This window comes from Delphinapterus leucas, chromosome 1 (assembly GCF_059928025.1).
Source record: "Delphinapterus leucas isolate spDelLeu-1000000601 "Yukka" chromosome 1, BTC_Dleu_Yukka2, whole genome shotgun sequence".
NCBI lineage: Eukaryota > Metazoa > Chordata > Mammalia > Artiodactyla > Monodontidae > Delphinapterus > Delphinapterus leucas.
In genome coordinates this window covers 144,735,633-144,763,322 of record NC_143129.1, presented here as the reverse complement: position 1 = coordinate 144,763,322, position 27,690 = coordinate 144,735,633, and the positions used below count along the sequence as shown (strand labels likewise).

Here is a 27,690-nt window from a genome sequence, read left to right as displayed (position 1 = left end):
CCATGGAACTCTCACACGCTGCTGGTGGGGGCAGAATTGGTCCCCACTGTGGAAAACTGTTTGGCAATATCCCCTGAAGCTGAACCCGTACCCACCTTAGGACACAATTCCAATCCCAGCTACGTGCCTACAAATATGTACCTATAGTCACCAAAAGGCATGGACTAGACGTGTTAGAACATTCAGATCAGCAGTATGCATAATAGCTGGAAACAACCCAAATGTCCATCAGAAGTAGGACAGATCAATAAATTGTAGTATATTCATACCGTGGAAAATTATACAGCACTGGGAGTGAGTGAACCCATGCAACTTGCAGCAGTGTGGATGAATCTCACCCACATAAGGTTGAGTGAAAGCCAGACATGAAGGATAACATACAGTATGAGTCTGTTTATATAAAGTCCAACAGCAAGGAGATTGAATCTGCGGGTTTAGGAGTCAGAATAGTGGTTACCCTGAGTAGGAGAGGAGGATAGTGGACTGAAATGGGGGCACCGGAGGGTCTTCTGGGGTGCTGACCGTGTTCTGTTTCTTGACCTGGGTGCCCACTACAAGGACATGCTCACCGTGAAAAATGACCCCGCTGGTCACCTGTGATTTAGGCACATGCTACATCTACGTTTAACAAAAAGTTAAAAGACAAAATAGGTGGTCAGGCCTCACTGAAAAGGTTCTTTGCTTGCAGGAGCCAGAGATAAGGAAGAGACCGATAAGAAGGAGCTGTATGAGAGCAACAAGCATTTCCTGGGCCCCTACAACCCTGTCAGCCCGTGCCAGAACATTCTGCGTGTTATCACGGTGACCACCTACTCCCCAACAGCCCTGGGCCTTCCTGGGGCGATGGGGACAAGGGAGGAGGGGCAGTACCAGCCTGCCCCAGTGCTTCCTCCTCCCTTTCCATCCTTCCAGGCTCAATTCCCTTTACGTTCCTTTACATGCTTTCCTTGACCACAAAGGCCCATCCTGTGGGCTCCCAACCCCTCTGGTCTGTGCCACAGTGCGTGGGCCGTGTCACCAGCTCTGGGGGCAGGGGCCATGTTATCCCTTCTTTTGGAGCTCCTCCTCAAAGTGTTTGACACTCACGGATTCACTGAGTATATGGCCCCCTGCTGACCTCTGCATATGCCTGGTGGTGTTAGGGCGTCCATGTACGGCTCGCTCTGGGTCTGCCCATGTGTGTCAGGATCTCCATGCCTTTGTTTCAGGAATTTGGAGATTTCCTGGGGCCCCAACAGGTAAAGGATCTGCTGCTAGTGGCCCTGGAAGGGCTGAAAGGTGGCTCAGAGGCTTGGGGCAAGGACTCGGGGGAAATGATGCAGCTGGCCTCGCACTCAGCTCGGTGCTGGAGCGGTACCGACACAGGGCACTGGAGGTGGTAAGGCCCTCTGGGGGCAGGGGCTGGGCTGGGAAACCCCACAGGGCTCACTCATCCCTCAGGCAGGGCAGGGCTGGTGGTGGCTGAGTTCCAGATGCTCCCAACTTGCAGGTGAGAAAGAACTCGCTTATCGGCCCCCAAGACAGCTCAACTATCAAGTGTGGGGTGGGGGAGGGCAGCAAAGACAAGCTGTCTCCCAGGGAAGGGGCGGCTGCTCTGTCTGCCCGTCTCCCCTTTTCTTCCCTCTGCGCCCTCCTCTCCCCTCTCTCTCCCCGCACCCTGTCACCCCCTTCCTTCCTTCTCCTGTCTCCCTGCTCCCCCATCACCCCCTTGGCTTCTCCACTTGGCCCTCTGCCTGCTCCTGGCCACCCTGGCTGTACCCCAGATTCCAGAAATCATGCAGGGTATCTATGTGCACCTGAGCCACATTCAGAAGCCACGGGCCCGAGAGGTGGCCCTGCTGCCCGTCTCTCTCCTGGCCAGCTCCTTCGTGACCGAGGTCGTCGTGGCCCTGCTCATGTGTCCCCTCCCACTGGACAGGTACCAAGTGAGGGGGGCTTCCAGCCACTACACTTCAGAGGGTTGATATAGCCCTGTTCCTGGGCTAGGAATCCCTTCTTCTACCAGAGGAGCCCCTCGCCCTCCCAGGTGGTCCCTCTTCTATGATCTATGATGCTCGTGACAACCGTTAAGTCCTTCCTGAGCACTGCCAGGTGTCTGTGCTGCACAGCTGTATGTTTTCTCACAAGTGTGACAACTCAATTCTATAGATAAGGAAACTGAGGCTCGTGGGAAGCTTTCTAGCCCTAGGCACCTACTGAACAAGCAACAGAATGAGGACCTAAACTCGTATCTGACCAACTCCAAGCCCAGAGCGCTTCAATGATGCCATGAAAGTAGAACTGAGTGTTGGTCCTGATTCTGCCTCCAGATGCTCTGTGATCTTGAGTAGCCTGCTTGCCCTCTCTGGGCTTGAGTTTTCCCCCAAATGCAAAAGGAAGAAATAATCCCCCCATTCTCACCCCAGATGGGTGGTCATGACAAGTAATGCAGCCGGTCGTGCTGAGTGCCTGCCCTGTGCTCCATGCTGTCAGTCTTCAGGGACCTCTGGTCTGGTGGGCAGAGGGGACAGTGGCCAGATGGTGATGAGCTCGTGAGCAGGGGAGACAAATCTGGCTGCTCCAGTCTCCCAGCTCAGGAAACGCTCCCACACCTTTGAGTGAAAACAAGGCAGAAGCGTGTGATCCACATCTTAAGGTAGTTGGTTGAGAGTGAATGGAAAAGAATTATGCAGAACTGTGCAAGTGAGGTGCGCTTCTAACCAGGAGAGCTGGTGTCATTCATAGAAACCAAGATCAGTGCAGGGGTGACACACTCCCATCTCCCACCTGGAAGAATTTAACCCTTTCTGGCTTCACTGGAAACGAGGGAGTTTTCTTCTTGGAGCCACTAAACATTCAGACTCAAGACTGCCAGGGCCATACCTGACCTCAGTTACTCAGGATATAGGACAGGGCAGAGTCCTTACAGCAGCCTGTGTAGCAGGCCAGAGCTGTGCTTGCCTGATTGGAGGACCTCCTTAAATGTTGTGCCCTGGATGCCTCACTTTCCTCAATCTAGTATTGGCCCTTGTCCTCCCAGGTGAAAGGTGTAGGTGCTGCCCTGGCTTAAGTGGCTCAGGCTTCAAAAGAACTAGTGTCTCTTACAATAACTGTCTAGACTTTGCTTCCAGGATCCCCACAGGGACAAGCCCAGTCACAAGAGTCACTGCACCCTGAGAAGCCCAATGCCACAGCGTCCCCAATGGTCCTTCTAGTTAATTTATAGTTCCTCCAGCCCAGACGCAATTTACCAATTGGGTCATTTTTACCGTAAGCAATGTTGCCTAGCAACATAGTTGACATACTATCTTTATCAGGTTTCCAGGGGAACGGAGCTGGAAAGTTAATGGAAGGTTCAAATCTTAAGCGGAAGGGGGAAAGGGTTTTGTTAACCCTTTAGTGCACTAGCCCTGTCAGCATTTTCACCTCCCCACGATAGGAGTGCCTACAGGCTGGTGCCTGCTGGCCCAGATGCTATCCCCTGCCTGGTATACTGCCTTCTAAGGGACAGGAGTGGGCCCTCCTTGACATTATGTGACAAATGCAAGATCCAGGCCCCAAAGGGCTCCTTGGCATAGAAGAACAGGCACAGGCTTTGGAGTCATCAGGCCTGGTCACTTCTGGTCTCTGTAGCTCATTAGCCGGGTAGTCTTGGACCGGTGATTTCACCTGTCTGAGCCTTAACTCCACATCTGTACAATTAGAATAATAGCCCACCTTGAGGGTCAGTGTAGGAATTCAGTGACCTCGAGTATCTTGACTATCTTGCTCACGTCTGCCGGCAGAGAGCAGATGCTCGATATTTGCTGAAGCAATAAATTGTATGCAAAGCCCCTGGTAAAGTAAGTACCTGAGTCATCGGGTTTTCGATTATTGTTAGCCCCCCGCCTCTTAGGGAGCGTTTTCTTGTCCATTCCAGAAATTTTCTGGTACGTCCGTGGATGCCATTTCAAAGGCACCTTCCCTTCACCCTCCCCAAACAATTGGGTGGCAGGGTGTGCCCCACTGCCCTGGCCCCCACTAACCATCCCCACCCTTGACCCCCCAGCAATGGAGCAGGGATGTGGAGGCAGCTGATACTGCGCAAGCCCAGCCGTGACGTCCGAGACCTCCTGGGTCTGCTCCTGACCAGCCTGAAGGAAAAGCCTCTTACCAAGAAGGGCCGGGCCTCCACCGTGCCCCCAGCGGTGAGGACACCCCACCCCGCTCCATCACTGCCCCATCCCCTCCTCCGCCCTCCTCCCCTCCCCCTGAGTTCTGCACACCCATCTTCTAGTTCCCTGCTCTTCCAGGAACTAACTGTGTGGCCTTGAGCAAGTCTGTCTCTGAGCTCTTGTTTGTGATCCACTAGGACGACAATAGTACTGTTACTTACGGTGACGGCAGCAGCCTGGAATAGTGGACACAGAATGACCTGGGACTCGCAGACCTTAGTCTGAGGGCTGGCTTTGCTCAGGTTTTGTAACCTGAGCAAGTCACTTCACCTCCCTGAGGCTCACTCTCTTCCTCTGTAAATGGAACTAATAGTATCCACCTCGTATGGCAGTTGGGAAAATTAAACAAGGTAACTCATTCACTCATTTAGCAACATAAAATGTTTAAGTGCTTCTGCTGCCAGTCTCAGAGGTCGGCCCTGGGAACACGGAGGGAAAGGGCTCTGACTGCAGGAACGGGGCTGAGTGGAGAGACAGATTTCTCTCTGCTTCTGTCACCAACCCCCTGGTCCTAGCCAGCTGGATAATAACCCCCACTCATCTCCTTGCTTCCACTCCAGCCCCTCCAATCTGTACTACAGCTAAAAAAATCTTTGAGAAATGCACATCTGCTCTTCTCAACCCTCTCAATGGCTTCCCATAGCCCTTGAGAGTAACACAGTGCTCCTACCTGTGTGCTACAAGGCCCTGCACCCCTCATCGGCCTCGTGCCCTCACCCCTCACCGTGATCCTCTTGCTTGCATGGGTCCAACCTCGTTGTTCTTTGTCAGATCTTCTTCTTCTTCTTCTTTTTTAAATATTTATTTATTTGGTTGCGCCGGGTCTTAGTTGCAGCAGGCGGGCATCTTAGTGTGGCATACATGTGGGATCTAGTTCCCTGACCAGGGATGGAAGCTGGGCCCCCTGCATTGGGAGCATGGAGTCTTATTCACTGTGCCACCAGGGAAGTTCCCTGTCAGATCTTCTTAAACACTGCTATCTTCTGTCGCAGGGCCTTTGCACATAGACTGCTATCCACCAAGTTAACTTCTGCTCAACCCTTAGCTCTTATCACCTCCTCAGGGAAGCCCTCCCTGATTTCTCTGACCAGATCAAATTGGTGCATATTATACTTTGCTTCACATACTTTATCTTGGGAGAGTTTACCCCAGCTGATTTAACAATACTGTGTGTGTGTTGGGGGGGGGTGTCATTTGGGTAATCAGTGAGATGCATGAATTCAGTGCCTGAGCCTGATATCCCCAAAGTCCAACATACACCTGGCACACAGTAGACTCAAAAATTTTTTGTTGGATTGATCAATTTATTCAACAGGTATTGAGCACCTACTATGTGCCAGGCATACTCATAAGTTCCGGGGATTCAGCAGAGAGCAAGACAAGCTGGTGGAGGGAAGCAAATAAAGAGGAGTGAGTGGTATTATCCCTTTACAGAAGAAGATACTGATGCTCAGAGACATTCCACGTCTCATGTAAGGTCACACAGCTAGTGAGTGGTGGTGCCAGGACTCAGATCTCCCGCCCCGGAATCCCATGCTTTACCACTGGATCTCTCTGCCTCTCTCCCCCAGCACTGAGTTCCATGACTAGGGCACCAGCACCCATTCCTTCCCTGGTTTGGGCATTCATGCACTCCTCCTCTGAACACTGTGTGTTGGTGTATTCTCATGTCATTCAGAGGAGGCAGCCTAGTTTAACGGCCCTCAACGAAGAGGCAACTGGTGTCCCCCTCACCATCTGTGTGCCTGTGTTATGAACCAGAAAGAGGCAGGGCTCACTACAGCGCATAATCTGAAAACCTGGCTTCAAGTCCCAGCTCTGCCCCCAGGAGGCTGGGTGACCTTGGGCAAGTCTCTTCGCCCCTCTGAGCTTGTCTCCTCCCCTGCACAGTGGGATGAAGACTCTACCTCACAAATGTGGGAAGAGATCCTCCCACCATGATTCTTCCAGGGGTGTGTCAAAGGCAAAGGGTCGCTGTGATTGTTCTGGGGCAGGGCTCACCCAGAGAGCCAGGACTTGGGGTGTGGTAGTTGGGGGGGAATCTGGGCTTGCCCAAGTTGGGCCAGAGAAGAGCAAAGATCCAGAGCCAGCCTCCTAGAGAAGCAGTCCAGGCCCTGCCAGGAGTGCTGGGACATCTAACAGACCCCGCCCCCTGCCCCACCAGGCAGCCAGCGGCCTCTGTGAGCTCCTGTCCGTCAACAGCTGCATGGGCCACATGAGGCGCATCTACCCCCAGCTGCTCCTGGCCCTGCTCATTCAAGTCCATTACCACATCGGCCTCAACCTGCCTGGCCACGTGGTTTCCTAAAAGGACGCCAAGAAAGACGGAAAGTCCCCTGGTTTCGTGCCTGTTTGGTATGTTCCTACTGTCCCCGGCAGTAGGGGGAGGGCCACCAGCAAGGGCCCTTCCGAAAGTCTTTAGGGCAATTGGTCAGTAAAAATTAGCTTTGGGACTAGAAGAGAAAACAGACGTGCACTTTTTTTTCTTTTTTAATTTATTATTTATTTTTGGCTGTGATGGGTCTTTGTTGCTGTGTGTGGGCTTTCTCTAGTTGTGGTGACCGGGGGCTACTCTTTGTTGTGGTGCACGGGCTTCTCATTGCAGTGGCTTCTCTTGTTGTGGTGCATGGGCTGTAGGTGCATGGGCTTCAGTAGTCGTGGCTTGCGGGCTCTAGAGCGCAGGCTCAGTAGTTGTGGCCTCCGGGCTTAGTTGCTCCGTGGCATGTGGGATCTTCCTGGATCAGGGCTCGATCCCATGTCCCCTGCATTGGCAGGCGGATTCTTAACCACTGCGCCACCAGGGAAGTCCTCAGGTGCACACTTTTATGAGAGAGCCAATCATGTGTTCAACAACTGTTTGTGAGCAGCTGCAGGGCATGTCCTCTACTTAGTGCTGGATGGCAGGGAAGAATCAGCTTCCCCCAAGGAGCTCGCCATTTCGGTTTTCCTCCTCCCTCCCTAGAGATATTATTTGTATTAGATTTGTACCCAAGGCCGAACCATTTTGATTTTTATTTATTAATTGGAACAGGTAATATAGGCACACGGGTAAAAATCTCAAAAGGCATTAAAAAGGAGTCTCTGTTCCTCTCTTTACCCCAGTCATCTGCCCTAAGATGACTAAGAACCCCAGGTTCTTTCTTGCCCTTCAGAGGGGGCTGATGTAGGGCTAAGCCCACGTGTTTTCATTCTCTACTTTTATACCAATGTTAGTGGACCTTACACACTTATATATTTTTGCTTTTATTGTATACCATATCTCTGATATCATTACATATAGAGCTGCCTCATTATTTTTAACAGCTGCATAATATCCCTCTGTGTAGATTCCAATATACCATCATTTACTTAACCAGGATCCTCTCGATTTAGGTGCTTCACAGCATTTTGCAATTAGAAACAATGCTGCAGTAAGTGAGGCTGTTTATATGTCTTTATACTTACATGTGATTGTATATGTAGGATGAGTTCCTGAAAGTAGAATGGGTGCATCAGAAGGTTTCTGTATTTAAATATTATGGTGGAATAGGAATATGTGGTGGAAAAAGTTCTTGACCAGTGAGTGAAGGGAAAATGAAGGACCTCCTAAAGCACCCAGTTTGCCAAATTGCCTCCCACAGAGGACACCACCGCCAGTAGTATATGACACTATTTATTTCTCCGCAGCCTTGCCAGCACATTCTCATCTTTGCCAATCTGAAAGTTGAAAAAAATGGTATTTTACTGTAATTTTAGTTTGTATTTCTCTTATTATGAATGTGGTTGAGGTTTAAATGCCATTTCTGTTTCCTTTTCTGTCAGCAATGTGTTCTTGTTCTTTGCCTAATTTTATATAGGACTGTTGGGAATTTTTCTTATTAGTTTGTAAGAGCTCTTTATATATTAAGGACATTAACTCTGTCATTTGTATTCCAGTTTATCACTTAACCTACAACAATTTCATGGTCGTTTGCTATTCAGAACTTTAAAATTTTTACGCAGTCCAGTTCCTCAGTCTTTTCCTTTTTGGTTTCTATTGCGTGTTATGCTCAGAAAAGTGTGCTTTGAGGGATAGAGGGCAAGCAGTTGTGTAGCTGGGCTTGAAGTCAGGACACTTTGGGTTTGAGTCCTGGCCTATAACAGTGCTTTGCACTTTGGGTTAAACCAATTTAACCTCCTGGCAACTTGGTTCCTTGCCAATGAAATGGGGTAAGCAGTTCCTACCCTGACAGGTGTGTTGTAAGGACAAGATAGGATCTCGTCACAGGACGATACCATGTGCTGAGGCTGTGGAGAGAAATTTGTCTGGCAGATGGAACTGATGGTGGGAGAGACTTGGGTGGAGGGAGGTCTGGCCTGTTGGGGGCAGGGTGATATGAGGTCTCAGCCTCCTTGTTTTGGCAGCTGGGTGGTCAAAGTGGTGAAAATCCTTCTGCTGAAGATGGGCTGCTCATATGAGGCTACCTTTCTGGAGGACCAGGGCGGCTGGGAGCTCATGGGGCAGGCAGAGAACCACCACCGTGGAGTGTCCCTGCTGGCCAGGTGAGGCCGGCGACCCCCAGGGCAGGGGTTGGAGGGAGGGGAGAGACCTCAGGGTCTTTGGAAAGACCTGGGTTTGCATTTCTCTCTGGATAAGACCCTTCCCTCACTCCATCGTCTCTCCTCTGAGACTGGCAGAGTATCATCTACTTCAGTGGGTAGACAATTCAGATGTGAAAGATAGCACACACTCTACAAACTGTCGTTATAGCAGTACCTGGCATTGCAGAGCACTTAGGTTATTTATAAAGCACATTTCTCACCACATTATGAATTTAGTTCCCACGCTAATACAGAAATTATGGTCTAGCCGAGCAGTTTATAGTGTGGCCTTGGAGCAGGTCTACATGTGTCTGAATCCCAGCTTACCACTTCCCAGCTGTGTGATCCAGGGCAAGTTCGTTTCCTTCTCTGTGTCTCAGTTTTCCCATCAGTAGTATGGAAATAATAACAGGGCCCACCTCCAAGATTTAGGGTGAGGATTAAAGTACTTTGAACAGCCCCTGGCATATAGTAAGAGTCCAACACAGGTTAGCTTTTATTATCATCATGCTGACTGGTGGGGCAGGGATTTTTTTTGGGGGGGTGGCAGGGATTATTAATGCACATTTTGCAGGGGAGGGTGCCAAGGTTCAGAGAGGGACAGTTATATACCAAAGGTCACACAACCAGGAAGTGGCAAGACTTGGAAATGACCTGCTGACCCCGATCAGGGCTTTTCCCCCCAACCACACACAGCCTCCCAAGGGGTCAGGAGAAGGGTGGGGTGGCACCTTGATTTCTCTAATGTGGCTCCTGCAGGAAGAGTCTGCTTCTTAGCGCTGCACGCTGAGTGTCCAGGATGGTGCTCTCCCCAGGGGTCTCAGGATACAACCGCATTTATTGAGCACTTACTATGCTCTAGGCACCATGCAAGCAGCCATACATTCATGGACTTCCATTTAACCCTCACCATGACCGATGAAATAGCACTATTATTTTCCCAGTGTTACCCATGAGGAACCTGAGACCCAGAGAAGTTAAGTGACTTGCCCAAAGTCACACAGCTAGTGGTAGGGCCAGAATTTGAACCCAGGCTGTCTTACTCTAGACTCTACTCTTGGCTGACACACGTTCCTGGACTCATTGATTAATGAAGCATAGTGCAGACTTGAGGGTGCATCAGAATCATCTATGGGACTTGTTAAAACACTGATTGCTGGGCCCCACCTCTAAAATTTCTGATTCAGTTAGCCTGGGATGGGAGCCTGAGGATGTGCATTTCTAACAAGTTCCCAGGTGATGCTGATACTGCTAGTCCGGGGGCCGCACTTTGCGTTTTTTGTTTTTTTTTTTTGCAGTACGTGGGTCTCTCACTGTTGCGGCCTCTCCCGTTGCGGAGCAAAGGCCCCGGACGCACAGGCTCAGTGGCCATGGCTCACGGGCCCAGCAGCTCCACAGCATGTGGGATCTTCCCGGACCGGGGCACAAACCCACGTCCCCTGCATTGGCAGGTGGACTCTCAACCACTGCACCACCAGGGAAGCCCAGGGGCCACACTTTGAAAACCACTGGCTTAGTAGAATGAACGAGGCAGCTGGAGTGGGGAGCCCTGGGTTGGGGCTGCAGCTCTGCCATTTTCCAGCTCTATGACCTTGCGCACTTCACACTCAAAGCCTCTGTTTCCTCATCTATGAAATAGGTTAACAACAGTAACCTACCTCAAAGGGTAATGGTGAGGATCAAATGCAATAACTACTTGAAAGTGTATGGCTGCTGCCTGGTGCCTAGTGAGTGGGTCCTCACACCCTTTCCTTCCTGTCTCTTCCTGCTGGAGTGGTTCTGTGCACTCAGGGGTCTTAAGCCTGTCTTTCTTACTGATTTGCTCTGTGCTCTCAGGCAAGTCACTTTACCACTCTGAGCCTCAGTTTTCCCATCTGTAAAGTGAAGCCGTTAGACCAAATGGTCTCTGAGATCCTGTCCAGGTGGGAAACCCTGGGGATGCAGGAACCCAGGTGACTTGGGCTTGCCCAGAGTTTTGAGTGTTGGGGCTAGGCCCCCACCCAGCACATACCCCTGGGGCTGGAGAGCCTAAGGGCACTGTTCCCCCACCCCCAGGGCCATGGTGCACTACTCCTGCCAGGAGCTGTGCCGCATCCTCTATCTGCTCATCCCGCTCCTGGAGCGAGGCGACGAGAAGCACAAGATCACCGCCACTGCCTTCTTCGTGGAGGTAGAGACTGGGCACTGGGCGTGGGGCAGGGGTCCCCCCCGGGCCTTCCCCTAAGCATAGGCCTCAGTTCCCATTGCTGGTCATTTCTCCTGTGCAATAAGTACTTAACACTTTAGAGTCTTTCCTGAACATGATTTCTTTTGAGTAGAAAGGCTTTGTAGCTCTCTCTCCCTCCTCCCTCCCATCTCTCCTCTTCTTTCTACCCCCTCCACCCCATTCCACTCTTCCCAGACTCCCCCTTGCCCCAGGCAACCACCAACATTTGCTGGGTACCTCTGTGTGCCAGGTACCAGACTGGAGACACAAATATGAATTTGACTCTGCCTTGCTCTCAAGGAGTTCTTGGTATGGGAGTGGAGACAGAGTACACCCCAATTATAACACAGGGTACTATAGAGTGACTTGTGCTATGATGGGGGCAATTCAGGCTGTGGTGGGAGAACAAAAGTCTTGGATGTGTTGGGTGGGGGAACATCAGGGAGGCCTTCCTGGAGGAAGTGACAACTAAGCTGAGTGAGTGTATGGGGGTACTGGAGTGGGTACTGGGGAGAGATGAGTCAGGAGAAGGTTGGTAGGGTTGACCCCAGAAGGGAAGACTTGCCAATAACAATAGCCAACGTTTATTGAGCACTTACTACCTTCTAGGCACATTCTAAGAGCTTTACACATATCGATCCATTTAATCCTCACAATAATCCCATGATGTATATACTATTCCATCCCCTAGTTTAGAGGAGGAAACCAAGGCACAGATTTAAGTAACTTTCCCAAGGCCACACAGCTCATTAAGTGGCTGATCCAAGATTCAAAGCCAGACACCTGGGCTCTAAAGTACACTCTCTCTTTCATTTTGTGTGTGTGCTTGTGGTTGTGTATGTGGTAAAAAAAAATATATTTCATGAAAGTTACCATTTTAACCATTTTTAAGTGTACAGCTCAGTGGCATTAAGTGCATTCACACTTTTGTGCAACCATCACCACCATCCATCTTCAGAAGATTTTCATTTTCCTTCCCGAACTGAAACTCTGTACCCATTAAGCACTAACTCTCCCTCCCTCATTTCCTCAGCCCCTGTAACCACCATTCTACTTTCTGTCTCTATGAATTTGCCTATTCTAGGTTTCATATAAGTGGATTCATCAATATTTGTCCTTTCATGTCTTGCTTATTTCACTTAATATAAGGTCTTCAAGGCTCATCCATGTTGTAACGCAGGTCAGAATTTCATTCTTTTTTAAGTCTGAATAATATTCCATTGTATGTACATACCACATGTTGTTTCTCCATTCATTGGTTGATGGACATTTGGAAAACCCACTCTCTTAACCGCCATCCCATCTTCCTCTTGTGACCTGCTGGCTGCCACACAGTGGGTCTGGGCTATCACCAGGGTCTGTACAGTGGGGCTCAGAGGCTCACTGTCTGCTCAGACAGTGGAAGGTTATGGAAGGCTTCCTGGAAGAGGTGCCATTTGAGCTGGGCCTTGAGTAAAGATTGCCGGGTGGACACAAGGCAGCATGGCAATCCCGGCACTTCTTGCACCTTTCTGCCCCTCCAGTGGACTGTGAGTTTAGGGAGTAGGGACTACATTGTGTTTATGTTGCATCCCTAAACCCAGCCCCAAAAGGGCCCCCAAGAAGTGGGGATAGGATGGATGAGTGAGCACCCAAGTGAACACTTTGCCTGGCTGTGCAGGCACCAGCAGAATATGTCACTTCCAGGAGGACAAGAATGTGTCTTGGAGCCAGGAGTCGGGGTTACAGCCTTAGCTCTGCTGGGTCTACTTCTAATTTCCCCCATGACCCTGGTGAGGAAAGGGAAAGTGCCATTTCTTGAGGGGCTGCCACATGCCAAACACCACGCTGACCTCTTTTATCTGCTACCCCATTCATCAGCACAGCAGCCCTGAAAACCAGGAATTGTGAAGCTCATGTGTCGGCGAGGTAAGAAGCAGTTTTCAAGGTCGCACAGCTCAAGTTGTCCAGAGAGATTCAGACCAGGTCTGCCCGCCTGGCTCCTCTATACTGGTCAGCCTCGTGGGAGAGGCGGTCCTCTCTCTATCTGTTAGTGGCTGCCACAGGGGCTCTTGGGGAGGGGGGTGGAGGTTGGACCTCCCGTGTCCACAAGGTCAGGGACAGTAGGCTTAACCTTTCCCAGCATTCCCCTGGAGCCCTGAGCAGTGGCCCTCCCTCCCTGTGGCAGGGGTCCTCACCCAGCTTCAGTCCTTCTCCTGGTCCCCAGAAGAGGTGGCCCACTCCTGGCCAGAGCCAGGCCCACCATGTTCACAGTGGTGCTTTGATGTCGCTCAGATGTCCCTCCCCGGCTCCCCCAGCCCCCCATGCTGTGACTGTGTGTGTGCTTGCTTCTTCCAATGGCGGGTGAAGTCCTCAAGGGAGCTGTGACCTTCGGCAAGTTGCTGAACCTGTCTGTGCCTTGCTTTCTTATAATACAGGGATAATGAATTGCCCATCTCATAGGTTTTTTTTTTTTAAGCAAAAATTTTAAATCTTTTATTGTTTCACTCTTATTTTGAAATAATTTTAGATGTAACAGAGGAGCTGTAAAAATAATGAGAAAGTTCCTATATATCCCACAGCCAGCTACCCCCAACGATAACAACTTACATAAAAATAGTACAATAATCAAAACTAAGACATGGGTACAATACTATAAACTACAGACTGCTCAGATTTCACAGTTTTCCACTGATGTCCTTTCTCTGTTCCAGGATCCATTCCGGATCCCACCTTGCACATTAGTTGACTTAATGGGACCTCCTTCATCTCCTCTAATCTTGTCTGTCATGGCCTTGGCACATTGAAAGACTAACTCTAGGTATTTTGTAGAACGTCCTTCCATTTGGCTTTGTCTCATGTGTTCCCATGATTAGACTGAGGTTACGCATTTAGGAGAAGAACGTGTACAGGTGATGTGACCTCTCAGGGCATCATGTCAGGGGCCCCATGACCTCTATTTTAACTTCTTATTATTGATGATGTTAACTTTCATCAGTTGGTGAAGGTGGTTGGGACTGTGAGGGTAACACTATCCTTTTGTAAGTAAGAAGTATATGTGAAATATATTTGAAACTAGGCAACTTAAACTTTTACCCCCTAATTTTAGCATTCATCAATGGATCCTGCCTTGAGCCATTATTCCTGTGGTTTTCTAATGGTGATTTTTCTACTTCCTTCATTCAGCCTACAATTATTAGTTGGAATTCTTCTGTACGAGTTGTTCCTTCTACTTTCACGTATTCATTTGGTCATTTTTTTATAGCAATACAGACTCGTGGATATTTACTTGATTCTTTGGGTTATAATCCAATACTATCCTTTTTTTTTTTGCGCTACGTGGGCCTCTCACCGCCGCGGCCCCTCTCGTTGTGGAGCACAGGCTCCGGACGCACAGGCCCAGCGGCCATGGCCCACAGGCCCAGCCACTTCGCGGCACGTGGGATCCTCCCGGACCAGGGCACGAACCCGTGTCCCCTGCATCGGCAGGTGGACTCTCAACCACTGCGCCACCAGGGAAGCCCTTTATTTATTTATTTTTAACATCTTTATTGCAGTATAATTGCTTTACAGTGTTGTGTTAGTTTTTGCTGTATAATAAAGTGAATCAGCTATATGTATGCATATATCCCCATATCCCCTCCCTTTTGCACCTCCCTCCCACCCTCCCTATCCCACCCCTCTAGGTGGTCACAAAGCACCGAGCTGATCTCCCTGTGCCATGCGGCTGCTTCCCACTAGCTATCTATTTTACATTTGGTAGTGTATATATGTCCATGCCACTCTCTCATTCGTCCCAGCTTCTCCATAGTGGCTGTATCAGTTTACATTCCCACCAACAGTGCAGGAGGGTTCCCTTTTCTCCACACCCTCTCCAGCATTTACTGTTTGCAGATTTTCTGATGATGGCCATTCTGACCTCTCATAGGGTTTTGATGAGGAGTAGGTGAGTTCACATAAAGCACTTAGAACAGTGCCAGCACACTGGTGCAGAGCAGCAGTGCTGTATGATGGGTGGAGGGCGGGTGGTAGGTGGAGCCCCACTTTTCCTGCCTCCCCCACTCCCCACCCCATCAACTGTCCTGCCCGCTCTCTCCAGCTCTCTCTTCTCATCAAAGACAGAGGGTCTCAATAGTCACAGTGGATGGAGGACAAGGGAACAGATGGGAGAAGTGCTTATGAGGATGACTAGGCAGGAACTGAAGACAGGTTGGGTGCTGGAGGTGGGGGGCAAGGGAGAGGAAGGAGATCAGAGTGATGCCTGGTTTGGGGCTGGGACAATGGGGGGCTGGTTGTGCTAATCCCGCAATTGGGGGCACTGGAGGAGGGCAGTTCTTTTGTGGTGCGCAGGCTCCAGGGCGCGTGGACTCTGTAGTTTGTGGCACACGGGCTCTCTAGTTGAGGTGTGCAAGCTCAGTATTTGTGGCGCACGGGCTTAATTGCCCCGTGGCATGTGGGATCTTAGTTCCCTGACCAGGGATCGAACCCACATCCCCTGCATTGTAAGGTGGATTCTTTACCACTGGACCACCAGGGAAGTCCTGGAGGGCAATTCTAAGGAGGAAAGGAACCATTTCTTGTTGGATGTGAACTCAGACAACAAGTGTTCCCTGAGCACACACTTCACCCCAGAGCTTGTATCAGGTAACAGGCGCCCAAGGAGAAAGGCTCAGTTTGTGTCCTCAAGGAAGCTGCCAGTGGGATAGGATACGGGAGGCAGATGCATAAGCACATGGAGGCACTAAGGTTTCCATGTTCAGGGCTCCCAGGGCCCCAGAGAAGGGGGCAGTCAGCCTAGACGAGGCCTGGGGACACTGTCAAACATGCCTTCAGGGGGGCTGAGTTTTGGATGGAGCTGTGCGTGGTGAGCTGGGGCTAGAGTGGAGGTGAGAGCCCCGGCAGAAGGGAATACTGCCCGCACAGAGGGGACAAAACAGCCTGAGTCATTCCGTGAATGATGGGCAGCTTGGTTAGAAGCTGGCTGGTGGTAAGAATGTGGGCTAGAGGGTAGGCAGGTGTGAATGAGGCCCCAGAGGCAAACAGGGCCTGAGGTACCCCTTGAGCCAGGGAGTAATTACCCTTACTTCCTCAGCTCCTCCAGATGGAGGAGGTGCGACGGATCCCTGAGGAATACTCTCTGGGGCGGATGGCAGAAGGCCTGAGCCACCAGGACCCCATCATGAAGGTGCTGTCCATCCGAGGCCTGGTCATCCTGGCCCGAAGGACTGAAAAGGTAAATGGAGGGTAGGGGAGAGCCCACCCAGCTAGACCCCTGACAGGAGGAAGGATGGAGCTTGGCCATCCTTGACTCTCCAATACTGGTGGCTGGAATCAGAACTCATTTCTGTCTCTGCCTCAGTTATCCCATCTGTAAAATGTGTATCACTTAATAATTCCCTATATACTTTATTCTTTTTTTTTTTTTTTTTTTTGTGGTACGTGGGCCTCTCACCGTTGTGGCCTCTCCCGTTGCGGAGCAAAGGCTCTGGACGCGCAGGCTCAGTGGCCATGGCTCACAGGCCCAGCCACTCCGTGGCGTGTGGGACCCTCCCGGACCGGGACACGAACCCGTGTCCCCTGCATCGGCAGGCAGACTGTCAACCACTGCGCCACCAGGGAAGCCCCATTAGCATTATTAAAAGTGCTGTGTTTTTCTCTACCAGGCACTGTTGTTGTAGCTTAGGATTTAGAGGGACAAAGGGACAGGATATAGACTCAGAAAGCTAGCTAACAATGCATGGTATCATCTATATAGTGCCAAGAAGCGGGGAGACAACAAAGGGCCTCAGGTATCCAGGCTAGGAAGGAGTGAGTGAGGCCAAAGAGGGCTTTGGGGACAGCAGGAGCTTGAATGAGGGCATACCAGGCAGGTGGGACAACATAAGCAAAGGCCTGGAGGTGGGACTTGCTTGACCAAGTTCATCTCAGTGAATCAGAGGCTGGGTCTCCCACCTGTTAGCACAGATAGGAGCCCCCATCCCAAATGCTCCTTCTCCACAGACCACCAAGGTGCAGGCCCTCCTGCCCTCCATGGTGAAGGGTCTGAAGAGTGTGGATGGGCTGCTGGTGGTGGAGGCGGTCCACAACATCAAGATCATATTTAAGGGGCAGGACCGGAAGCTGATGGACAGCTCGGTCTATGTGGAGATGCTGCAGATCCTGCTGCCACACTTCAGTGATGTAAGGAATCCCATGGGGGTGGGAGGATGGGGTGGGGTGGCACCCGGAGAGAAGTTCTTTGCTGCTCTGGGAGTTGCAGTAGCTCCCACAGCCTGTTGGGACCTGTGCGAGGCCGAGTCAGCCCAGGGGAAGGGGCACTAGTCCCGACTGGTCCTGGTCTCTTTGTAACTGGTTTGCACAGAGAACGTTCCTTTTCTAATTAGTTCTCACAGAGGGAGGTCTTTTTGCGTCATCAAGTTTCCCCAGAGACTTGCCTCACTGTGATTGGTCCACCTAGAGGGGTCGCTGTTTTATGATTGGTCGCAGCAGAGGGGGGCATTTTCCCACTTGGCACGAAGGCACATTTTAGGCTAGTGGGGGCCCTGGCTGGGAAGAGTGGGCAGAGCTCCAGACCTAGGCTTTGCTGAGGGAGACGCCAGCCCCAGATCGGCCCACCAGGTGGCCTTCACTGTTTTCCGTCTCTGTGTGACTTGAGCCTGGAGGGGCCCTCAGAATGAGTGGAAGGAAGGCCATGTGCCTCCATGTGGGGCACAGAGGCCCAGGCAGCCTCCTGGAAGACGGAGCATGCCTGAGCCTCTGGATCTGCCCCAGTCACGAGAGGACGTGCGCTCCTCCTGCATCAACCTGTACGGCAAGGTGGTCCAGAAGCTGCGGTCGCCCCGCACCCCAGCCGTGGAGGAGCAGATGATCAGCACCTTGGTGCCCCTGCTGCTGACCATGCAAGAGAGCAATGCCAAGGTGAGCCAGGTGAGTGTGCACGGCCCTGAGCCCAACCTAGAATCACAGATGATCCATCACCGGACAGTTTATTGATGTCTGGCCAAGTCTGTTTACCAAAGGTACCCATGTCAGTATTTCTCTTCAAAACAGCCAACTTCACTTGCATGTTTCAAATAGGAATTGCTTTTCCAAAATCCAGTTTCATACAGTTTTTTTGGGGGAACACGTTCCGGCTGTCCTGGAATTCCACAGCTCTGGTGTTCTCTTCCTGTTGGCCCCCAGAAATATGTGAAGACCCTGTTCCACTCTTCTTGCTTCATGGCTTGGGAATTGCCAAAAAGAGCTTACAGTCGGAAGCCCTGGGACAACCAGCAGCAGATGGTGGCCAAAATTTGCAAGTACCTTGTGAGTGCTTCCAAGACTACCGTGGGTCCTTATGAGTGTGTTGGAGGTGGCAGTTTCTTTCCTTGCCTCTTTTTTCTTTTTACCTGAGCATCCTTACTGACAATTCCATGACCACCTACAAGTCGTTGGCTCCTGGAAGTTCATCTTTGTCTCTCACTCCTCTCTCCACTTCTGGTGTTCCCTCTCCATGGCTTACCGACATCTCCCCCAATGAACCACACACACCTTAAGCTCAGCATCTCTTCTGAACTTATGCCTATCCCATGTCAGTTCTGCTCTGTCCCTCTAGATCCCCAAAAGCTGAAACCTAAAACTAACTGAGGCTTATTCCTCTCCCTCACCTTCACCTTTGATCAATCTTAAATATCCTTAATACCTCTGATTCTGTCTTTCCCTCCCCCTCCCCACTATCATTACCCTTAGCTCAGGTCATGGATGTCTCTCAGCAGGGCCATTGGTCCAGCCATCCAGTGGGTCCCCAAGCCTTGAATCTCATTCCCTCCAGTCCACTCCCCATTCAGGCCACCAAAATGGTGTGGTTAAAACACAGTCTGTCTATATTATATCCCTGCTTGAAGGGCTCCATTGGCTCCCTTTTCTACAACAGTAATTCCCAGTGTGTATTCTTTGCAACACCAGTCCTACAAGATATGCCCCACAGGGGAGAAAAGAAGTTCCAAGACAAATAAGTTCGGGAAATACTGCGTCGTCATCTTCCTCTTGGGGATTTGCAGTGCCATCGGTACATTAAAGCTCTGAGATGTTCTGTGCTGAGGAAATGTTTCATGGTTAATTCATGGTTTCCCAAAGTTATTTAACCACAGAACTCCCTGTCGAGATAACACCTGAGAACATCCTGCAGTAGGAGAGAGCCATATATACAGTGAACTCCTGCACTGCAGGATGCAGCCTGGTTCCTCCACATACAATTTGGGAAGCTTTGCCATCTAGTCCCATCTACCTTCCCTGTTGTTATGGGCCGCGTCCCCCAGGATGCAGACTCTGAGGCAGAGATTGGCATGCAGGAGGTTTATTAGGGAGCACCCTTGGGATCGGTCCCTGTGGAAGGAAGGGCAGAGGGCAGGAGTGGCAGAGGGAAGAGTCAAGCTGCAGTGTAGTTTCAGGGGAAGTCTCAGCCAACACTATGCTGAGATACCTCACACTGGAACTAGGGGTCAGGTTTCCACATAGACTGAGCCGTCTGTCAGTTTCCGGTTCTGTTCCTTGAAGAAGGTCTTGAGGTTGTGGACTGCCCTGTCATTGGATGCCAGCCCGCCTGGGAAGAGACATGACTTTGGGCCAGCAGTTCTCTTCCACCAAAGCAATCTGTACCTGGGGGAATAAATCCTTTACACCCTAAGGGAGATCTGGCTGGGGCCTACAGCATCCCCATTCTCCCACCAACCTAACAAAAATATACAAAGTAACAGATTGTTACTTTGCAACAATAACCGTTATCAACAATGCTCAAAACTTCTGCAATCCAGTGCCTAATATTTTACCTCATTTTACAGAGGGAAAAAAGCCTGGAGGAAGTGTTTGACCAGGGTCGCTAATTCAAATACTTACCATGACCTGTGACTGTGCAGATTATAAGTGACGTGGAGGTGGTAGGGCTGTGACAACCTGGAGCGCCCAGGCTCTGTTTTTTGTTTTTTTTTTTTAAGCATTGGTTTTATTTTTTTTTCCTTCTTAAAACAAATATTTATTTATTTAGACTGTGCCAGGTCTTAGTTGCGGCAGCAAGGTGTTAGTTGCAGCATGCGAAGTCTTCGCTGTGGTATGCAGGATCTTTTAGTTGCGGCATGCGGGCTCATAGTTGTGGTATGCGGGCTTCTTAGTTGCGGCATGCAAACTCTTAGTTGTGGCATGCATGCGGAATCTAGTTCCCCAACCAGGGATCGAACCCCGGGCCCCCTGCATTGGGAGTGCAGAGTCTTACCCACTGGACCACCAGGGAAGTCCCCCCAGGCTCTGTTGAAAGCACAAGTGGAGAGCTCCAGCTCACCATGCAGCCCACTCTCACCAGGGCCTCCAGTTTCACAAGAAAATCTAGATTTTTATAAGATATTAATTAACAATCAATTTAGCTTATTTAAAACACTGTGCTGGCCGCTGCCCTGCCAGGCACTTGTGGCTTGTGGGCTTCCAGCTTGTGACCTCTGCATTAAACCCTTCCGGATTCTCAGTCTCTTCTTTGCCCTCCAGGCATCAGCAGCTCTGCTCATATGAAGGTCAACCTCTAGCCTTAGCTTTAAGAAGGGGTCCGTAACCTAGTCATTCATTCATCCAACACTTTCTGGGCACCTGCGCCATGCCAAGCTCTGTCCAGGGTACTGAGGACTCTGAGCTGAGTGAGCTGGCCCCTTCTTTTGGGGGAACACCAGATTCAGTGGGGGAGATAGGTATAAATAATTATAGGCCAATGTCATAGGTGCCATGACAAAGGCTGTGCAACATGCTATGGAAATGTCAAGAGTGGTGGGATCAGCTTTGCCTGAGGCTTGTGGAAAGCTTTGGGGAGGAGCTGGTTTCTGAGCTGAGCACCAAAGAATGAGAGGGAACTCATCAGGAAGGAAAGAGGGAAAGGCACTCCAGTCAGGAACAATGGCTTCTACCAGGTACAGATCTGGGGAGAGCTGGGCCATGACTGGGACCGGAGCATGGTGTGCATGGAGGTGGTGATGGAAGTTGACACTGATTTGCCCACCAGGCCCAGGAGTTTACTCCCTGACATGCAGATTGTCAACAGGAGAGTCATCAGATAAGATTTCTCTTCATCTCCCTCAACAGTCTCTTAGCAGATTGCCTGCCCCCTAGTTTCTACTTGATCACACCCAACCTGAACATCAATGTCAGACTATTTTGCCCAAAACATTGTTTTGTCATTGCCCTATTAAGAATGAGTGCTGGCTTCGTATTTTCTAATGCATAAGGAAGCCCTATTCCTATCTGGATTTTAACGACTTTTAAGACCCTCCTAAGTCTCTAGTTTATTCCCCACTGCTCTGTAACTTGAATCCTTTACCTTGGTCAAACCTGTCTCCTTAGTCATGTCCCTCGCATGCCATGTCCATTCTCAGCTCTGGCTGGACTTGCATTTACTTTATTTTTTAAAGTATATATATTTATTTATTTTTAATTTATTTTTGGCTGTGTTGGGTCTTCATTGCTGTGTGCGGGCTTTCTCTAGTTGCGGCGAGCGGGGGCTACTCTTCATTGCAGTGTGCGGGCTTCTCTTTGTGGTGGCTTCTCTTGCTGCAGAGCATGGGCTCTAGGCACACGGGCTTTAGTAGTTGTGGCACGTGGGCTCAGTAGTTGTGGCTCGAGGGCTCTAGAGCACAGGCTCAGTAGTTGTGGTGCAGACCAGGGCTCGAACCCATGTCCCCTGCATTGGCAGGTGGATTCTTAACCACTGTGCCACCAGGGAAGTCCCTGGACTTGCATTTTAGAACTTACCTTCCGGCTGTAGCAGGTGGGTGGATTGGAAGAAGAGACAACCAAGGCAGGAGGACCATTGAAATGACTGTTGCAATCAGCTAAGAGAACATGAGGCCTGGCCTCTGGGAGAGTCCAGAATGGGTAGCAGAGACGTTTAGGAGGCAAGGAGCCAGGATCCGACTGCCTGACATGGTCCCCGTTCCTAGCTTTGGGAGGGGTGGATGGGTAGTCCCTCTGAGGGCCCAGCACTCTCAGGTTTCTCTTTGTCCCAGGTGGACACCCATCAAGACAGCGCCTTCACGTTCCTCAGCCAGAGCCTGGAGTACACCAAGAGTTCCAGGGCCTCCCTCCGGAAGTCCTCGGTCATGTTCATAGGTAACCTGCCCTAGCAGAACTAGTCCTACTGCTTCCTCCCCTTGGAAGGAAGCTGCGGCCCTTCCGGCACTGGGTGGATGCCTCCCCTTGGGTGCAAGCCTTGGCCAGCAGACGGCCTTGGTATAAATTAGAAAGGTGTCCCCTCCTCTGAGATCACTGCTTGGGAAGTGAGCCAAGGTCACAGCCTTGGCATCTGTACGCAGAAGTGCTGCGTTCCCCCTGAGTACGGTGGGGTCCAGGCCCAGCAGGAGCTTGCTGTTGACCTCGGCAGGAGGCGCCAAGCTGCACAGTGGAAAAGTGAGCTAGGATCTCAGCTCCATGATCCCCTTTCTGTGTGACCCCAACTGAGTCATTTACTCCCACTGAGGCTCCTCTGTAAGATCTGTAAGATCATCGGTAAGATGGGGATCAACTCCTACTTCATGGACCGGATGAGAATATTTTTTGCGTGTGTGAACACTGGCAGATAAAGGTGCTCCCTCAGTGTTAGTCACCTTCATCCTTCTTTCCACAGTCCCGACCTCTGCCTTTCTGGGGGAAAAACCATAGATTCCCCTCGCTCAGGGTCCCCCCATAGGACCCGTCTGATGGCATGCTTTCTCCTCTCAGCTACCCCCCTCCCCTCCGCTCTCTGAAATATCCACACACCCTTCAAGGATCAGGAGACCCTACTGCAGAGAGGCTTGGAGAGGATGACGTTCCCAGCCCTCCACCTTGTAAAGCGATGTTTCTTTTAGTACCTTCGCCCAATTCACTTGCAGTTTTTCATCCATCCTGTCATCCATGCATGCATTCATTGGCTTATGCCGCAAACATTGATTGATCCTCTTCTCTGTCTCAGGCACTGCGCTTAGCCTAGAGAAACACAGAACTTTTCAGGAGGTGATGCTGATGTTTGGGGGTGGGGAGGTGTAGGGGTGGCTCTTAACGTGATCAGTTCCGGGACATATGAGTGATGCCCAGGACAGGGGGCAATCCCTCAGGCTGTGGGGACCGGCTCAGGGACATCTTCTCACACAGAGTGACATTATTTCTTAAATTTTGACTTCTCTAAAATCTCACTCCAAATTAATCACTTCTAAAAATGTTGGTGTTTAACACCCTGGGAGTCTTCTCTGTGTCAGGGCCTGTGCTGGGAAAAGAAAGCTGGGTAGCACCTGCATCTGCCCGCAGACAGCTCCTAGCGTGGTGTTTTGATTCCTAACCTCTTGCGGGTTATGGATCTTTTGTGAGACCCCGAAGAAAGTTATGAGCACTTTCCCTAGAAAAATGCATATAAGCATACACTCAGAGACCATCCTTTCTACTCCCCCGTCCCCAGTGGATCTAAGCTGAAGAAACCCCTGGTCTGGTGGGAGATGTTCACGAATCACAAGTAAAATACAACACAGTATATACAAGTAGAGAGAAACTCAGAGAGTCTGGGAACCCAGAGAGGCATTTAACTAGCTTGGGGGCAGGGTCAGGAAAAATTTCCTGGAGGAGCGACTGTGTTAAACTGAATATTCAAGGACAAATAGGAATTAGCCAGGCACAGAAATGTGGGAAGGGCCTCTTGAGAGGTCCGGCTCATTCACGGATCCACAGGTACTTTAGGAGCTGGGCATGCAGGCTGGGAGCAGGGTAGGCCTGAGCAGTGTGGCCGAGGAGCTGAGTCTCAGCCCCTCCCGGGGCCCCACCAACCACCTGCCCGGAAGGTATGCGAGGCACTTGGTACTCTTCCTGTTACTGTGGCTCAAACTCCCTGGAGGAGGGGGTGCTGAGGCAGCACCTCCCTAAGTCTAAGGACACTAAGGACCAGCCTGGGGAAGAGACCACCTAGGGCCACCTCTCAGAGTCAGCTGCCGCCCAGCTGCTGCTCCTGTCCTGGTGCCACCCCTGCCTGCTGGACCTGCCACCTCTCCTAGGAATCTGTGTCGTAGGGAATCTGTCCCAGGTCAAGACAAAGTTCTCTTTTTGTGTCCTTACTTGTGGGGCTGGAAGAGGGTAGGGAGAGCTTTTCTGAGGGGGTCTGGTCCAAAGGTGGGGGTCGGAGTCAGGGGGTGGAGGCACTCACCTCTCAGATTATGCTCAAGTGTCCCTGGTCCCCTGCATGGAGAGCATCATGACGGAAGATCATCTGAATGAAGTTAAAGCCGGTAAGTCCTGCCCTGCGTTGGTGAGATTTCAGGGGCCAGTGAGGGAACGAGTAGGCTCACAGTGGGTAATGGGAAAGGGAAGGGTTGTGTCCCAAGGCCAGGGGTTTTAGCTCAGTCCAACTGTGCTGGTATTGACCCAGGCAAGTACATGTTAAGTACCGTGGAGTCACCAAGACACAGACACACAACCCCACCCTAGGGGAGCCTATGATCCAGGAAACGAGGCTCAGAAAATAAGACCAAAAACCATTTAGTGTAGAGCAAGTAGTTCAGACTCTTAAGGGAGCACGTAAATTTTGTAACTGGGGAAGCTGATGGGAGCATGAAGGTAGGCTGGGGTAGTCCAAGAAGGCTTCCCGGAGAATGCACGTTTTGATTCAGGCTTCAAAAGGCATGAACAATTTGAAGAGCTGGGAGATGAGGGTATGCTGGGCAGAGTGCTAAAGCCAAGGCATGAAGGGAGAAGGCTGAGGTGTGAGTCTCATGGGTGGACCTGGTCTTAACAAGCGACTTCTCTCCTCCCCATAACTCAGCTCTGGAAAACTTGAGACACGACCCAGAAGCATAAGTGTGCATCTACACGGCTCAGGCCCAGGACAGCATCCTGGCCAGCTGCTGGCGGGACTCTTGGCCACTGCCACATGGGGACTCTTGGGCGTGTGACCCGGCTACCATGCACCGCTGGAGCCCTAGCTGTGAGAACCTGCCCACTTCCCACCAGCGGCGCTCCTGGATCATGCAGGAGCTGGGTTCCTTGAGGATGTCCTTGAAGCAGTGATGTCCCTGAGCCCCCAGCCCTCCTTGGAGGTGGCCATGGCCCCAGCCATGCTCACTATAAATGCCACGTGTTTTGCCTCTCCTCACGGAATGTTTCCTATGAGATGAGCATGGCCTTAATCATTGAGTCAGTCAACATTTACAGATGGACATAGTCTGTCCTGTCCACATATTATAAGTGGGGAGGCTGAGGCTCAGAGAGGTGGTATGGCTTGCTCAAGGCCACACAGTAAGTCTGCTAGATGTCTCAGGTTCCCCTCCCTCACAGGGAGAGAATAAGAACAAAAGGAGATGATGATTTGGGTAGCCTTTGGAGGAGGAAAAGAGAACCCCCTCCACCCCATGATATCATGCATATCCCAGAATCCTGATCTCTGAGTCTCACCCTCCAGTCTTTGCCCAGCAAAGTCTTTGCCCAGCAATTGGCCACCACTCAGTAAATATTGCAATTCGGGCAATATTTACTGAGCACCTAACCTGGGCCAGGCCTGCTCTGGGTGCCAGAGATACAGATGTGAATGAGTCCCAGCCCCAGGCCCTGGGCAGTTCATAGTCTGATGCAGTGGTTCTCAACTGGGGGTGATTTTGGCCAGGTCTGAAGACATTTTTGGTTGTTACAACTTGGGGTGGGAATATTATTGTCATTAGCGGGTAGAGGCCAGGGATGCTGCGAAACATCCTACAGTGAACAGGGCAGCCCTACAGCAAAGACTCATCCACCTCAAATTGTCAGAAGTGCTAAGGTTGAGAAACTTTGGCCTAATGGAAGTATCAGAGACATATAAAGACACGAACAGCCCAGCAGGTCAATGCTGTGCTGAGCGGCAGCATAGGGGCTGTGAAGTCCAGAGGAGGTACATCAGCCAGCTGGGGGTTGGAGTGTCAGGGAAGGCTTCCCAGAGAAGAGACATCCCCTCCAGGGGGTTTGGAAAGATGACCATATGACAGGCGTGTATGGAGAAGAGCAGGGCACATGGGACCAAGAGCCAACCAACTACAGATTCATAGGTGCCCTGGAGCCCAGAGCGGGAAGGAAGAGGAGGACAAGGGCTGGGTCAGTATGGCCTTGGAGGCTGTGTAAAGGAGGAAGACTTCAGAGTCTGGGAAGGCATGGTGGGAAGGGGAGAGGCAAGCAGTGGGGAGATGTGGGCAGGTGTCTGCTTTAGAAAGCTCCCTCCTCGTGTGCATACAGGCACTGCTGATAGGAGGGCAGATGGTAACCATTCTGGACAGGAATCTGTCACTCTTCAGTCATATTAGGTTTATGCATGCCCGTAACTCAGCAATTCCACTCGTGGGCACACGTGTCAGGGAAATATTCCCATAGGTCCATAAGGGGAGACGTATGAGGAAGTCTTAGTGTTATCTGTGGTGCAAGGCAGAGGAGGCAGCCTGAGGACCCATCTTCGGGAAGTGAATGGGCACTCTGGAGTCCCACGCAGCAGTTAGGGGCGGTAGGGGTACATGTAGCACCATGGATGGGACCTAAAACCTAGTGCCGAGGGAAAAAACTATATAAAACATATGCACAAAAGAAGTTGCATCTTGCAAGGACACTTACAAACTGAAAATGTCCATTAAAACACATTAGAGTGATAGGAGTGGGAAAGGAGGAGGGCTCTGGAGCATAAAAGGGAATAAATCAGAAAACAGAGAGGAAGAAAGCCCATGCAGGAATGGAGGGAAAGTGCTGGGTCGGGGGAGTGGACAAGAGCACAGACAGGGAGACCCGGCTAGAGGCTTTCGGGGCCTGGCAGGGGCCTGGGCTGCAGTGCAGGATGGAGAGGGTGACTGGACCTGTGGGAGATTGAGGAAGGAGAATTTTCAGAATCTGGTGGATGACAGGAGGGAGAGCAAGACGTCAGGATGGTGCCCAGGTTTCTGGGTGGATGACTAGGCCAATGGTGTCCCCCACTGAGCGTCCCTCAGGACCAGGAGCAGGTTGGGGGAGGGGTGAGTTCAGTCTGGACATGGTGAACTTGAGGGGCTTGTCTGCCATGCTAGTGGAGACCACCCCCAGGTGCTGGCTGCATGCGGGAGGGATCTGAGATGGAAACAGATTTGGGATTCATCTGTGCACAGGTGTGAGCTGAGATTCCCTGGGTGAGTGTGCAGAGCAGGAAGAGACGTAAGCCTGAGGGGCACCTACATTTAAGCTCCTGCTGGGGATGAGGAACCCACGAAGTTGACCACACAGTCATCTCCCAATAAATGTAGGCCAAGGCCATCAGGATTCTGGGCCTGAGAGAGTAGGAAATGGGGTGGTCATTTTGCATAACCTTGTCCATTGCCAAGAATGTTCACGAGCATTGCCTCATTTGAATCTCACAGTAGCCATATGGAATTAAGGGGAAGGCAGGTTGGCTTCATTGCCCACATTCTCCAAATGAGGACAGGGCTCAAAGACGGTGGGTGTTGTCCAATATCATGCCAGGAAGCAATAGAAGTGTGGATCCCAAAGGCCTCCCAACTCCCATGCTTGAGCTCTTTCCACCTAGAGACACTGCCGTTTTCATTGGCCCGCATCCTGGTCTTGGTGGCCTTGATAAATAACAGCCACCTATTCTGGGTCTGGGTGGTCTTGAAGCACAAAGGAGTCTGATAGGCTCAATTATTGGCCAAGGCCCCCAAGTAGTCTCGAGTTGGAAGGGTCAAAGAGCACATCCCTTCTCTGAACCTTCCCTACCATCACCTAAAATCTTACAGGATTTTATAG

At 51.0% G+C, this 27,690-nt stretch overlaps 1 protein-coding gene across 1 annotated transcript in view; it reads left to right on the top strand.

The window, feature by feature from the left end:
• MROH7 (maestro heat like repeat family member 7) overlaps positions 1 to 25,322 on the top strand; it is a 44,269-nt gene extending 18,947 nt beyond the window's left edge. The window contains 15 exon segments of the mRNA XM_089922167.1: positions 689 to 801; positions 1,209 to 1,329; positions 1,332 to 1,378; positions 1,764 to 1,918; positions 4,028 to 4,166; positions 6,358 to 6,548; positions 8,577 to 8,714; positions 10,809 to 10,923; positions 16,031 to 16,171; positions 16,903 to 17,118; positions 17,710 to 17,865; positions 18,121 to 18,243; positions 21,957 to 22,059; positions 24,135 to 24,197; positions 24,731 to 25,322. Coding sequence (XP_089778293.1) covers positions 689 to 801; positions 1,209 to 1,329; positions 1,332 to 1,378; positions 1,764 to 1,918; positions 4,028 to 4,166; positions 6,358 to 6,548; positions 8,577 to 8,714; positions 10,809 to 10,923; positions 16,031 to 16,171; positions 16,903 to 17,118; positions 17,710 to 17,865; positions 18,121 to 18,243; positions 21,957 to 22,059; positions 24,135 to 24,197; positions 24,731 to 24,975 — 2,066 coding nt within the window. The 3' untranslated portion in view covers positions 24,976 to 25,322.
• The last annotated feature ends 2,368 nt before the right edge of the window (positions 25,323 to 27,690 follow it).